The sequence below is a fragment of the Vanessa tameamea genome, chromosome 15 (assembly GCF_037043105.1).
Source record: "Vanessa tameamea isolate UH-Manoa-2023 chromosome 15, ilVanTame1 primary haplotype, whole genome shotgun sequence".
Lineage (NCBI taxonomy): Eukaryota > Metazoa > Arthropoda > Insecta > Lepidoptera > Nymphalidae > Vanessa > Vanessa tameamea.
In genome coordinates this window covers 777,501-793,253 of record NC_087323.1, presented here as the reverse complement: position 1 = coordinate 793,253, position 15,753 = coordinate 777,501, and the positions used below count along the sequence as shown (strand labels likewise).

The window sequence follows — 15,753 nt, the reverse complement described above, 5'->3', positions numbered from 1 at the left end:
ACATCGTAGACATTGCTGTTCTTTATTTGGTGAAACATTATGCATAATAACTGTAGTAATATATTCCATTGTTCTGTCTGGGTCTGACAATTGTTATAATTCCCTTGAGATTCTTTTGAAAGATATATAGGTAAGACCATCGTAACAGAAATACAATTAAACGCTTGCCACGCATCAATATTGTGAAGCAATATGACAATCATTTAGACAACATTTGAATATGTTAATTAAGTTGTAAATATATTAATCCAATTCACAATTCTTGTACTTAAACGGCTTACATGCACGTGTTCTAATCTCTGGGCTATATCGGATCTTGAGGATCGTATTTTAGGTAAAAAAAACCAATGGTATCATTTAAATCAATCAAAATTATAATTTGTGTTTATAACTCTCTCGTGCTCGGCGGTGAAGGAAAACATCGTGGGGAAACCTGCTTGTGTCTAATTTCAACGAAATTCTGCCACATGTGTATCCACCAACCAGCATTAGAGCAGCATGGTGGAATATGCTCCTAACCTTCTCCTCAAAAAAGAGTGGAGGCCTTACCCCAGCAGTGGGAAATTTACAGGCTGTTAATGTAAATCAAAATTATAGATCGACATTGCTAATTCGGTTTAATCTTCGTCCTTATGATTACTGCTTACTGATCCTTCTTACTTTATAAGGATATAATTATCGCCTGCGGCTTTACTCGCGTTTTAGGGGTTGGTTGTCATGTGTTCGGTAAAAAAGTAGCCTATGCCCTTCCTTGGAGTTCAAGTTTGCTTCATAGCAAACATCAAATTCGGTTCATTGGTTTGGTAGTGAAAGAACGATAGACAGACAGACAGACGGAGTTACTTTCCCATTTATAATATTAGTATAGATTACTTATCACAATATTAATGGTACTAGATGAAATAAAATGTAATCACGAATACATAAAATGTATTCTTTTTCTCTGAACTGATATTATAATGTTTTCGTTCAATATTAATTCTTTTAGCAAATTAAATGAGCAATAAAAATTAAAAATGGAATCATAAATTTAAAAGCCCCATTAAAACGGAAAATGCTAATGATCATAAAACATTTAGGCCCAAAATATAGCGCATATTACAATGAATAAATAGAGATGCTAAACTTTAAAAAAAATAGAGTTCAAAATTAAAAGGTTTTTAATAATGTAATGGCCAGGACTGTAAGAAAAGTAAAACGCGGTAGAGGCAAAGAAATCACCGTGAAACAGCTTCCAGCTATAGTTGTCACATCACCTGCATTAGACATGAAATTAAAAGTGACAAATAACAAAGAAAACAATAACGGCGATACAATAGACGGAGCTAATGAAGCGTCAACGTCAACGAAAATGGATTTCAATGTAAACGAGCTAATCGCTCAGCTGTCCGAGAACTCCAAAGCATCCAAAGGAGAAATAGAAAACATACAAAGAAAGTTACTCCAGCAAGCCAATGAGATATTAAAAGTCAACGCTTTTGTCAATCAACCAATGCCAGAGCCACGTGTGATCAGCGCTATGCAGAAGTACAACGGACCAATATACGGCAGACCCATATTAAATGGGAATGGACCAAACAACGCGATCCAAGTTAATCAAGATGCTCAATTAGTACCTGAGAAGTTGCAGGAAAATGTTAGTGAGGTAAACAAGGAGTGGACTAAGCGAAGGGTCAATATGTACGGCGCGGGAAGAGGCGGTTTTTTCTACGAAACGAGTTTTGACGCCCGTTCGCCTGGCTGTAGTGGCAGTGCGCACGCCGCGTCGATCAGAGGTGAATGTCTTTACATGTTACTGTTTAAAAAAAAAAACTTTCTGGTTAAATTTCGTGTTTTACGTTCAGTGTTTTCGATATATAATTGTGAATGTAGTTTCGTGTTGTGATTACCGTTATTTGTTCAAGTTTATTTGACGGATCTGGTATGTGTCTCAGCTTTATCGTTTCACACGACGTACTAACGGGGATTCCGTTTTCTATAACTATCGATAACTTGAGCTTAACACATAAAACTTTATTACGTACTAGTCTTTTAAAAATGTATCCTTGACAGTTCGAGAACTGTTTAAACTGTGTTTGTTTGTACTTAAGAATTTATAACCTAAAAGTTTAAGTCGTTGCTAGTAGCACATCCGCTAAGATCGCTACTTAGTACATCAAGTTCAAACTTATGAATGAATTACAGAGTGACTTGAGCATATTAATGTACTCTGTTCCAAAAGTATTTAAATAATATCAAGACGAAAAGCAACTTAAGGGGCCTATCTTTACAATGCTTTATAAAAAGATGATCACTCTCATGAATACTGTGCCAAACATCAATCATTTGTTTTATTACTTCAAGTGAGTTCCATATTTAGAGAAATAATAGTATTAATGTACATGGTTAAGTAGGTATATCGATACCTTAAAAGTGCAAGTTAAAATTGAGCGTGATCATTTGTTAGTTTAGTTTCAATTTTAATAATCCTGTCTTATTCTTTTTAAAACTGTGATTGATTTTTAAATATAAAAATCAACTACTGGTTATCCGTTCGCTTCTCACTGATTAATTTTAGTTATGATTTCGTGTGGTCAATTCAAAACTCACTCTATCACGATAATTTTTTTTATTGAAATCCCTCCAGCTAGTGTTGCCAGGCCAAACCTATTAGCCGGACAGACCAGCTAGTTTGGCCTGACATTAGGTAAAAATGCTGGACACCCTACATTATTGAAAATTTTGTGTCTCAGTTTTGATAGATGCGATAAGAAAAAATGTATGTAAAATCAAGCATTTCTGATTATTGCTAATCTGATATTTACCATAAATATTGTTAATTTCTAATGAAGTACATATAAATAAAATCGAATGTATCTCGTTTTCGAAATAAATAAATAAAACATGAAAAGCCTAGGACAAGCCGGGCACCGTTTACTTTGGTCGGACACGCAATCAAAAAGCCTAACTATGTCCGACTTTATCCGGACGCCTGGTAACCCTACCTCCAGCTGTTCGATCGCAATTGCGAAATACTCGGGGGCTTTGTGAGTTTTGACTCTCTCGATAAGTATCACCTACTCATCACATATCCTACCTTCTTACAGCGATAATAAGTGCTGTTGAGTTATGATTTAAAGGATGAATAAGTGTAATTACAGGCACAAGGGACATAGCATCTTAGTTCCTCAGAATCTAGCCAACGCGCATTCATAATGTTATCAATAATTTACATTTGTTACCTTGCCAGTATCTAGCGGTAGTGATCAGTTACCAACGGGTGGCTCATTTGCCAGTCCGCCCACAGTCCATATAAGTATTTATTAGCTGTGCCCTGCGGTTTTACCAGCATTCATTTCGGATTAATCGTCCCTGTATCATACATAATATTAGAGTCCAATTCATCGCATTAATAATATTCTATTCTGAGAGTAATCTATTATATCACCGTCGCACACGATCGAGATGTGTCTGAATTTGATATGCGATAATTGCGTTAAGAATTAAAACATTTCATGTATACGTAGGTTTTAATAACGTATCGCAATAAAGTATGTAACATTTAACAAATGGCATACGAAGTGATTTATTACAGAACAGAACTGCAATATTGATTGACATTTATAGCTTACGACCATCTTTACAAACAGACCATTTTACATTAAAAAGGATTATTATTAAAATTATAGCTAGTTGTCGCCCGTGGCTTCGCGTTTAAGGGGTTGGTCGTCAGTTGAATAGAAATATAGTCCTTCCTTGGAGTTCAAGCTTGCTTCATACCTGGTCAAAATCGGTTTAGTAGTTTGTTCCTGAAAGCATATTAGACAGACAGACAGAGTTACTTTTGCATTTATAATATTAATATAAAACCAAATAAATTATTTTAATAATATAATAAAAATATAAGAATAAATATGCAAAGATAATTGTATTGACGTCATAAATGTCAATAAAACAATACAGATATTAAGTTTTTCGACTCTTAAATATACTCAAAAGATTATAATCATGAAATATTGAATTTGACTTTACTATCAAATTAGCATTTAAAACAAATCTATCCTTAAACATATACGGCATAAGAATCAATTTACAATAAACGATTTCGAGAAAAGCTTCGAAACAATAAATACTAGTGCCGATCATTAGAAATAATTTCAAGAAAGTATTTCTTTATCTCAAGTAAAAGCGTACGTGCTTTGACGATTATGTCCGTTGATACCATTGATATGTTTTATTTCGGATCCGTGCAGCTTGGAACGGGATTGTCACTCAAAATATTCTACCGCCACGCAGTCACAATACCTTGAGTCGTCTGTTGTGAAAGACCTGCCTTTACGGCACCCAGTGTATTCGCATTTCAAGTGAAATATCTTACCATTGCTAGTCATCAATGATTTAACCACAGAGTATAAATGCATTGTTTGTTATCAAATTGAAGAGTGAGAGAGCCAGTGTATTTACAGACACAACGTTTAATGAATTCGTGGCGGATACTGGAGTATTGCGAATGTAAGGAATGATGATTATTTCTTAAGGTGGCTTTTCAACTGGTTTCATTGCCAATTCTAAAAAAAATATAACATGTAAACCAATGAGGCTTCGAAGTAATAACTTCTTAAAAATAACAATTGCTGAATGTAATTTTTAGTAGTGGTTTTTATGTACTTACATTTTTAAAGACTTTAAATTGATAAAAGACTAGAATTATTTGACACAATTTAAAATTTACTAATCATAGTAAGAGCTGTTCTGAAGAGAAACAAAAATGGCAGAGAGTTATTGATATGCGACAGACTATCATAATTATAATATTTAAATAATGCATGCATCTCAATAGCGTATCCTTGTATGTGAGTTTTAAGTGAGTAGGTTGCAAGAATTAGATTCAAATCTTATAAAGACTTATGAGCCATTTGCTTTTTTAACTGAATGTTTTATTTTTCCTCTCTTGTATCTCAAAACTAATCGCGATATCGCGAAATAAATTGATAAAATCAGATAGTCAAACATACTTTACATATTTTATAACCTTAGCACATTTTTTAATATACAATATTTAATAATATTCGATCCACGAACATTATGTCATATTTAAGTTCGTGAACGATTTTTTGCACATTTTAATATCGGAGCTTTAAATAATTTTGTAATATTTTATTTTTTACGTGTTACAATGATTAGTTCATATATTCATAAAGTTCAAATGATTAATAAAATGTGTATGTTGAATAATTTAAAAAAGGAATTAGCAATTCATACTTGTCAGAAATTAAACAACATAATTGCAGGAGTTACATACCGCAAAGTAGGATCGATAAGTCAACGGTCACATCACTCTTGATTGGATGAAAATTATAACTCCGTAGACTAAATCCTCATTTTCATCGAATATAAGCGTGTTTGCTCGTGGTTTTTTTCCTTAAATAGACTCTTGCTTTTTTATATATATACATATATTTTCGATAATATTATCGTTAATCGATATATTCTTGTGTAGCCGCATCACTAATGAAAACTACTTAATTTCATTTCATTTCATTACGAATTGGTGATTTGATAATTTAGTAAAAATGGTCGGTTTTTTTTTAAATTATTTCTATTTTATTGGAATTATAAATAGTTGTATTTGAAATTTAATACCCTATTAGCTGATTTTTACAAAATATGTTTTTGCTGATAGTGAGACAGATTAAAATATATATATCATTTTGTTTAAGTAAACTTATCTTATTCGAAATTTACGAGCGTTTTTTTTTATATAATAAGTTATGCTTTATGTCTGACAAATAAATCACATTATTAAAGTTATACTTTTGAATTTAAATATTTTATTGATTGTGAATATATGTTCTTTGATTTTTTAAATACATATTTGTATTAAAAAATTCTTCAGCTATCACGCTATAATTCAAATATGAAGATATCTTCCTCGCCGATGTCCGCCACAGCGATCAATTTTAAAGGCCAACTGCGCACGACATAAGTGCACAGGTGTGAGTACAGAAACATGTGCACACAATATTCATTTACTCTAAAAATCCAACACCAAAACAAATGCAACCGAAAATACTTCAAACACAATGTCAATAGCTTTAGGCAATCTTAGGTACCAAGAACTTACAAATTAACTTGGTTAAATTATGACGTCTTCGTCGTCATCCCTTGCTCGTGTATGGATTTAAATAGGAATAACATATTTCTTATATATGTCACATCAGTTCAAAGTTTACATTTTATTTATTCTTGTGAACTGACATTTGGACTGCTGAAATATATTATGTAGAATAAATAAACAATCAACGGATTGGCCTTTGATGGTTCAAATCAAATATATACACATCTCTAAAGCCAACATATAAAAATCAATTTAACTGTCCATATGAACCATGTGAAACAAAACCATCATCGCGATTCTATAAAGCAAATAATATTCAACATAGTTCCCTTACAATAAGAACAGACGGAAACCATAAATTTAAAAAAAAACCTATACATATAAATTATTCGAATGTCAAAAATTAATTCAAGAAAACCAGACGTATTTCTTTTAATCGATATAATTTATTTAAAACTAATATTTATATAGAATCCTCGAAGTGACGTTAGAATTTTTCTGCCAAATATCCTTCGTTCAAGTTTACTTCATATCTCTTCAAATTCGGTTCAGTGTTTTGAAACAGCAACATATAGACAGAATTACTTTCGCATTTATAATTATACTGTTACGTAAGCTTCTAAATTAAAAAAATATATATTTTAATATATGTATTTATAATTTCATTTCATTTGTTGCTATTTTGTTGCGAAATTCTCTCGCAAATCTCAATACGTAGAAAGTTATAAAATTTGATAATATGGTGGTTTTATTGATTGACAGTAATGGGTGTCAGGTCAAATAGTCACCGAAGCTACTGGATTCCCATCAGTGAGATCATTAGTTATATATTGAATTTATTATCGACGAGGAATTCATGAATATATCTATTAAATATATAACTATATAGTGTTTTGCTTCTCTCCAACTTCTACTGTTCCCTTACATTCTTCTACTCGTTTTTTTTTTAATTTATTAACAATTCGACCAATCCCCGAGTTGAAGAAGTTCGATATTCAAAAATTTAAGATACCACTGACATTTTGTTCTGTCAAAAGAAATTACAAATAAAATATTTACGCTTGCAAAAATTTTAATAAATTTAGTGTCTTTGCCCTGTCTTAATATATGTACATAAATTATATATGTGTCAAAATAAATTATTACATCATTTCTTCAAACTCACATGTTTAATTATCATTAATACTTACTAGAACAGCATAGGCTCTACAAAGCTTAGAGTTTTAAAAGTATATTTCGTTGTTTTAAAAATCGAATTAATTTTAATTCTTGTTATTTGTGTACCTATAGTTGAATTTTTACAGCGCATACTTTTTTTAAAGTGCAAAGTTATTGTTTTTATTTCACTAACTTCATATTTTTTAATATTCCACGTTCATCGTAACACTATCGTCATATTAATGCCGGCTATAGATTTAAACAGATGCCTTCGAAATGACTAACAAAAAAATGTTGAACGCATCTGCCGGTCATCGGTTGCCTCAAGCTATTACGTTGATCAAAGGAAATTGAACTCTAATTCAAAACAATTAAAGTTACTTTCTTTTGTATATGATTATTGGGGAGACTCTTGTCATATTTTTATTGCTTTTCGAAACTGTATCTTATGAATTGGCGATAAGGTTAATAACAGCCTGTATGGTAATAATTGCTAGCTTTTGATGCAACGGAAATACTTTCGCAGCTTTTAAAACTTATACCTGCTTAAGTTTTGTACAGGTTCTCTACATTGGAAGGTTATTATTTGAATTTTTAAATCTGTAGTACAAAGTATTGTAATGTTATCAAGCGTAATATTTGTTTGAAGTAAAAGATTTCAACGCGCGCTCGGTGAATTTTTTTTAGAACTAACGTTTTATATTCGATGTTTTAATTTTTCATTTTGTATTAGATGACACATTATTAGATTGTAAATTGCAATCTATCATGATTTTTCGTTTATTTCTCTCGTAGTTCGATAACACAGTAATCCGACACGATCGGAGAGATATCAGGAGACTCCGAGGCATGAGAATGTAACACTGTCGACTTTTCAAATAAAAAAACCTCAAGACCTCGACCTAGAAACTCTAATAAACTAAACAATACACAAAAGAAACGTCTGTATAGTATAATACAATAATTTAAAAATCATATGTAAGTCATCCCTACCCTTTCGAATTGATAAAGTAACAATTATTACTTATATTACCCACTGCTAGGCAAAAGTCTTAAGGAAAATATCTTGAAGTTCATTCTGCCACGTTACTCTAATGCGTATTAGGGGAATTTATAACGAGCTCAATTATAACTAGTCCGTTTAATAATAGTTCTGCATAGGCGCTAACATTTTTATTTGAACATATTCTAAACAAAAATGATGTCATGTTATGTTTAAACTATCCAATGAAAATAGTATAGTAAATAATTTATATGAAATATACTAAATTGAAAAAAACTATTTATGAATATACCCAGTGATAAGTTTTTATCACTAATAACTCACTCAGTACACTCACTATTATATTGTATGTGTTACAGTAAACTCACTCAAGTACAAGGGATATAGCATCTTAGACCATCATACAATGGTCAGCGCATTTACGGTTTAAGACCTGGTTTATATGTCTCGAATTGATATTATAGCGAATTATTTGTAGCTGTGAATGTTGTTCGTATTATACCCTTTAAGGCGGTCACTGAAAATCTTCGTTGAACTTTTGGGATCATTGTATGCTTCCCCGAGTTTCAACATAAAGTGAATGACTTTCCTTCCTGACGCTACACTGCAGACATTTTATTACTATAATATAGGGTGTCCTTTAAGATATATTTTTCTATAGCGAGAGTTTGCCACAAATAAAGCTTTACCAATTTCAATACCAGAATATATCTATAGACAATAGACGTTGATGGCTTACGTTAGGTTGGTAAATGAGTCACCTTTGGGCTCATGCACTATCCACAATGAATGTAGAAAATATATCATATTTAGCTTATTTGATACACTAACCTTGCATTGTAAGACTAACTTAGTAAACGATTATTCAACGCGACTCGCGCGCCACCTACGTTCATGCAAGTTCTAACAATGAGCCTTAACTTGAATCGGATGAACGTTTCGTGAACGCATAAAATACGTACAAAATCAACCATTATTTTTTATGTTCAAGATAACCGCTTAACTACCTACTACTTTATTTATCAAGGTTTTATTATATCTGATTTTTTATCGTAGATAATAAAATTATTCCATTTTTTTATATTACACGAAGTATAAGTAGGGCTTTAGTAGGTCTCTGTGCAAGCCCATCTAGCTAGGTACCATCAGCTCGTCAAATATTCTACCGCCAAACAGCAATACTTAGTATTATTGTGTGCTATTTAAAGGTGAGTGAGACGGTGTAGCTACAGGCACAAAGTACTGAACATCTTAGTTCCCAAAAGTGGCGCATTGGTGATATGACGAATCTTACAGTGCCAATGTCTACGAGTACTAATCATCAAATAGTCCATTTGCCGGACTGCCTACCTATGACATTAAAACATAATAATTAAATATAGTTAGTAAAGAATACATATAAGTATTATTATTAAATAAAAAAAAAACACAAATCAAATAATGTTTGTTTTTAAGTCAAATGTCCCGTACTCGTTTAGATTCCATTTGACAGTACAAACTGTCCCGTTACGGACCGGTCGAACGGCTGACTTGCCAAAACCACGACACAGTTGCCAGCGCTACATTTCGCCCCTAATTAAAACTTGATCACAAATTGCATCTACGCTAAAACGAATAATATCTTTAACGGTAATATTTGCTCAATGACAACTTTAAAATGCAATTTTTATTATCTATTTTATTTGTTCTTAGCGAAAATCAATCTATCTATGTATTAGGTCTCTATTTAGTATGATTTTTCTTTTAGTGAAGATGTACAGTTTTAAAATGAGATATGTTTACACGACTGAGTTAAATATACATATATTCTTTCATAGTTATTATCTTGACAAATAACAATTGTCTGCGCACGCTTAACACTAAAACCGATGAAAATAAATAAACAATATTCCAGTAACTCAAGAGCCACATTTATGAACTCATACTTCGTTTAACAGGATTATTGAATGTAAAGTTACCACCGGTTCACTATTTTCTCAAATGAAATAGTTGGCTATAAGCAAATATGTCCAAATACAATATGTCCTCCATGGAAATCAACGAATATTAATTCTGTGTTTTTTTGTCCATTATGTCGGCTAACATATGACTACATAAGGTTTAAGTTTATTGAAATTTACAAAAGTAAATATCCCTAAGACTTATCCTTTTGTGTTAACAGATTAGGATCTTATATTTTAACAAAGATAGGGCTTAGTTACATTGGATGCATTTAGATTTTCTCACGACGTTTTTCTTCACCATCGAACACAAGACGAATTACAAACACAAATTAAGTACATGAGAATTCACCAGTACTAATCCGGACTTGAACCCAAAATCATCTATTAAGATTGACGCATGCTAGCCATCCCAGATTATTCTTGATATAGATGTAAATTAAAAACTAAACAAATAAAACATGTCCTAACTATAAAATCTAACACTTGTAATACCATCTATTTAATTTAATCATCCAATTATAGAAGTCGTTAACAGTTACCGTACCATCATTTCATGTAGTAGCTTCATAAGGCTAGTTACCAATGAAATACATTTCCTTTCGCGATATTACTAAGGCTCTATCAAGAAAATTACGGGTCCGTTAGACAAATTAGTATTACATTACAGAATAATACCAGTTGATGTCGTCCGCCTTTTTTTTGCTGATTCGATGAGAAAGTTCCCCAGTTCTACTTTATGGAGAATCTAAACATCTTGTACCATCGTGTAGTTAAATGAAATTAACGAGGGAGATTTTAAAATGACGTTCAAAGGCATATTCTTAAGGGTGGAGGCTTATTCAAACAGGATGCTATGGTATTTATAAACTCAAACTCAAATTCCTTTATTCAATATAGAAGCATTACACTTACTTATTGATTGTTAAATTAAACACTACCACCAATGCCACCGTAAGTTCTAACCTACCGTTAAAATATTATAAGTTTCATTATTTCATCTGATACATGCAAGATTAATCTTGTTTCTCTACACGAGATGAATTTATGACAAATTGAAATATGATAATTCAAAGGTGCTTGTCCGGATTTGAACCAGCAACTTACCGTCAAAATTCACGTATTTTACGTGTTTGTTTTCAATCAGGATAAACAATTTTATAATTATAAATATAGCCCGCCTGGATAGGTACCACCCGTCCATCAGATATTCTACCGCTAAACAGCTAATGCTGTTATTTTTTCCCAGTATTGTTGTGTTCCGGTTTGAAGGATGAGTGAGCCACTGTCACTACAGGCACAAGGGACATAAGGCACATTTGCATTGTAAGGTGTGGTTAATATTTCTTACAGCGCCATTGTCTATGGGCCGTGGTGACCATCAGGTGGCCTTTTTGCTCGTCCGCCTACCTATGTCATAAAAAAAAAGAAAAAATAAATGTTTGCAGTGCTCACGTGAATATATCTCTCTCCGTTAACTGACATAGTTAACTCTATCTCAAATAAATTGCAACAACTAAAAACAAAAAACTACGATTCACGATACGACAAAATATATTCCGTAGGAAATAATAAAAATTAAAAAGTCGGAACTCCTGGTTGCTTTACAGTATGATTTATTTTGTTGTTAATGAAGAGTAGCATCAGTGGCACAATAGCAACAAAGCGCCATTCATCTTCCTTTCTCCTACTATCAGATCAGTTACACGAAACTATTACAAATTTCCGCTTCATATAATACTATCTAGACCATTAAAAGTACTTGCAGATGCTAAGAAAGTAACATTATACTTTTCATGGCGACTATTGTTTGTTTTTTTATTTCATAATATACGCGTCTGCAGCGAATATGGATTTGAAGATTTATTAACATCAAATTAACGCTAGGTTAGGGTTTTCTGCGCATTGGCGACGTCAGAATGGTGAATATTTTTCACAGCGTTAATGTTTATGGGCAATAGTGACCACTTACAATCAGGTGGCCGATTTGCTCGTCCGCCTACCTATATCATGCAAAAAAAATACCACTGATTACCACTAATCACGAAAACGTGTTCATATTTCCAATAAAATTAACACTTGTGTTTTTCTAAGTTTTTGCAATGGTTGCTCTACCTTTATAGTCTTATATATAGGACAAGAAACTATAAGAAAAACAATAAAATAATAATAATTAAAATCGCTTCACAAATGGAATAAATAATATAATTATCGAAATCAGCTTCGAGCACTACAGTCTCAATTGATAAATTCCTTATTTATAAATTTGTATAAAAAACTATAACTCAGTATTTTTTTCTGAATAGATCCATTTGGATAAAACCTCAGCATTTATGAGTTTCCTAATAAGGAATCTAGACAGCTAAACGAGTCCTAGATATTGAGCAAGTCTGAAAACTAGAACGTTGAATTATAGTAATTTCCTCTAGATAAAGATTTAATCTGAAGATTACACGGATGCGGTCCGTAACATAAATATGAACAAGTCTGACTTTAATTGGAATTTGTAATAAAAATAAATTGTAACATCTTAATACTGTTAAACTGATTTTACCCGACTGCACTGTAAAGAAGAGTGATGACAATTTTTTTACATCTTTAAACTTTATATTGCGTTTTTAATTAAATAATTGTCATTTATCGTCTTTACAATTATTATTGTTTGTTTTTATGGTAAATTTTTGACAATTGATAAGAAAGTGTTAAGCTTCTATGTTGAATAAAAATTTTGTATTTGAATACGCATTTCTTGGAGAATGTCACATCTATAATATCGAAGAACTAAAATGTTTAACGAAACATAAGTAACTCATAATTTATTCTTGCGTAATTTACCCATTGTTTTTAAGTTTCAATCAATTTAAAAAAATGAGTGTGGTATATCAAATATATATTCTAATTTATTAAATAATGAGATTATTTAAAAATATAACATTAAAGCAAATATATAATTGTATGCGTTTGTACTTTAAATAATGTTGCATCTTATCCTATTTAATCGAAAATTTTTAGATAGTTTTCATATTAATCTAATGCCGAATCGCTTCCGATCAGCGGCTTGTCTCAATGGAAATAGTTCCATAAGTGTGTGCGTGTGTTTACACACAGATGCATTTTCTTTCACCTTTCATTATCCAAATGGACAATAAGCGACAATGTCGAAGAGTATTTAGGACCAGCCATTTGTACTTTTTGTAGAAAACATCAAAAAAATTTTACCTTTTTAAAAATATCAATTTCCAAAATAATAATTCCAATATCCATAACATTAAGTTATCAACACTATGCTCATACCTACATACCTATATAACTATTAGGACTTATATATGCTTCTAAGAATACTTTAAGAGTTATTGAAAAACTCAAAAACATTTTACTAGTTCAACATAGGATTTTTAAAATCAAGATCTTTGCACTTACATCCTTATAAGCTAGTACAGGAACGACACTGTTATCTCATAACATCATTTCGGATCCGCATTCATTAAATCTGATCGCTGAGATAGAATGTAACATCGAAAAAACTGTATCGTGATTTTAATTAATTTTCATAGATTTTTGTCTACAGAATTGAACGTTGAACAGTGATTGAAGTTTTTTGTAAATATATTATGATATAAAAAGGATAAATAAACAAATTAATTAAATTAAGATAAAAGTTCGTTTCTAATTTACTACGTAATATATGCTATGGCGTCATGGTGACTCAGGCGAAGTTTTAAATCTAATCAAATCAAAATATACTTTATTCAAGAAGGCTTTTACAAGCACTTTTGAATCGTCATTTAACAAACTATTTACATTTACCACCGGTTCGGAATGTAGATTCTACCGAGAACAACCGGAAAGAAACTCAGTAGTTACTCTTTTTCAACATCTAAAAATACAGTCATGTTAGTTAAATACAATTATATATGTATGTTATTTCTTCTGTCTGGAAGTCAAGTCAAGTCAAGCATTAACTCCACGCTTTTTTATCATCAATATAATCTTGTATCAAATAATATGCCTTGTTTACCAATGTATTTTTTACAAACAACTTGAATCTATGAAATGGCAAAGTTAAAAATTTCTGCGGAATTTTATTATAGAAGCGAAGAAAATGGCTTCACCTGTTAGTGTTGTGAGTTAACTTATTTAAAGAATAAAAATACTACGAAATAAAATTAATGCATGCACACACGCTTGTTTATACTAGCTTAACAAACGACAAAGTAACAAGTTTAACAAAACGGCGGTTTATTAAATTTTAATTCACATATTTTTCCATCAACCCTGGGAACTAAGATCTTCTATACCTTGTGCCAGTAGTTACACTGGCTCACTTACCATTTAAACCGAAACACAACAATTCTAATTGGAACAAAACAACTGATACCATTATAGTTACGCGGTAAAATATATCAGCGGTAGTCGTAGGAAATCATAACTTTTGAGTTCATTCCAAAAAATAATTAACTATTTTTAATTTCCGCCAAAATTCGTCAATATTCGCCAATCGCGTTATGATTCAATAATAACACAGATATATAATTAAACTATTGATTACGGGATGTTGACGGTTAGTTTATCCACTTGGCTTCCTGTGAAAGGGTGATTGGTTTCATTATATTTTAACCGACTTCATAAAATAAGGCTATATATACTACGAGTATGATTTTTTTACATAAGTTAATATTCGTATAACGGTAAGATACAATCGCTTGTTTGGTTACCACTGTATTTTTTAACATAATCATTATATTTATTATATTAGATAATGTATAATTTAGTATTTTGAAGGTATTACAAGATATTTTAATAAACGTATAAGATTTATTTGATCCTAAATTATAAAATGCAATGCTTACGTACATACGGTATTACGTGGAATAAAGAAATACTTTCTTGCACTAACTTGTAACTAACGCTCGCCCGTTATACGAATATGCAAGTTTTTTTGGTTGACAGAGAGGAGAATTATAATGAAATGTACCTAAATATTAACAAGTTATCATAATATAAATATAACTATATAAGACGTAAGAAATTATATATCTTAATATGTACTAATATTATAAATGCGAAAGTAACTCTGTCTGTGGATCTGTCTGTCTGTTGCTCTTTAACGGCCAAGCTACTGAACCAAATTATAGGAAATTTTGCTATGAAGCAAGCTATAAAGCAAGCAAGGAAATAGGCTAGTTTTTATACCGAATACATGACGATCTAGTTATAAATAAATATAGAATAAATTAATAAACTATTTATAATTTTATCTTCCCAGGAACAGCTGAGTCAGTTCCGCCGTACAGAATGCCCCCGGCGCCCGAAGCGGCGCTGCCCGGGGCCCCCGCGCCCTCTGTGCCAGCTGCATTACACACTCACTCTGCGAAATTTCCCGTAAGTTCATACATTATACATTACATACAAAAGAACCTACTAAAATAAATGTATAAGTTTAAATACTCTATACTATTTAATATGTAAATATTTCTCAAATCAGAGTAAGGTTCTTGCATTTTTGTTTTGTTTATAATTTGTCTCTCGGCTGTAAGGGAGACATCGTGAGGAGA

General features: G+C 31.6%; 1 protein-coding gene across 6 annotated transcripts in view; it reads left to right on the top strand.

Annotated features, from left to right (window-relative positions):
* Positions 1-15,753, top strand: part of LOC113396510 (uncharacterized) — a 70,399-nt gene that overhangs the window by 25,328 nt on the left and 29,318 nt on the right. For 2 of the 6 annotated variants that reach the window (XM_064217130.1, XM_064217128.1), the window contains exons 1-2: positions 1,127-1,775; positions 15,465-15,580. In XM_064217130.1, the coding sequence (XP_064073200.1) occupies positions 1,172-1,775; positions 15,465-15,580 (720 nt within the window). In that variant the 5' untranslated portion in view covers positions 1,127-1,171. Of the gene's footprint in view, positions 1-1,125; positions 1,922-15,464; positions 15,581-15,753 lie in introns of those variants that run through there. The other 4 variants (XM_064217131.1, XM_064217133.1, XM_064217129.1 and 1 more) reach the window with 3 other exon arrangements.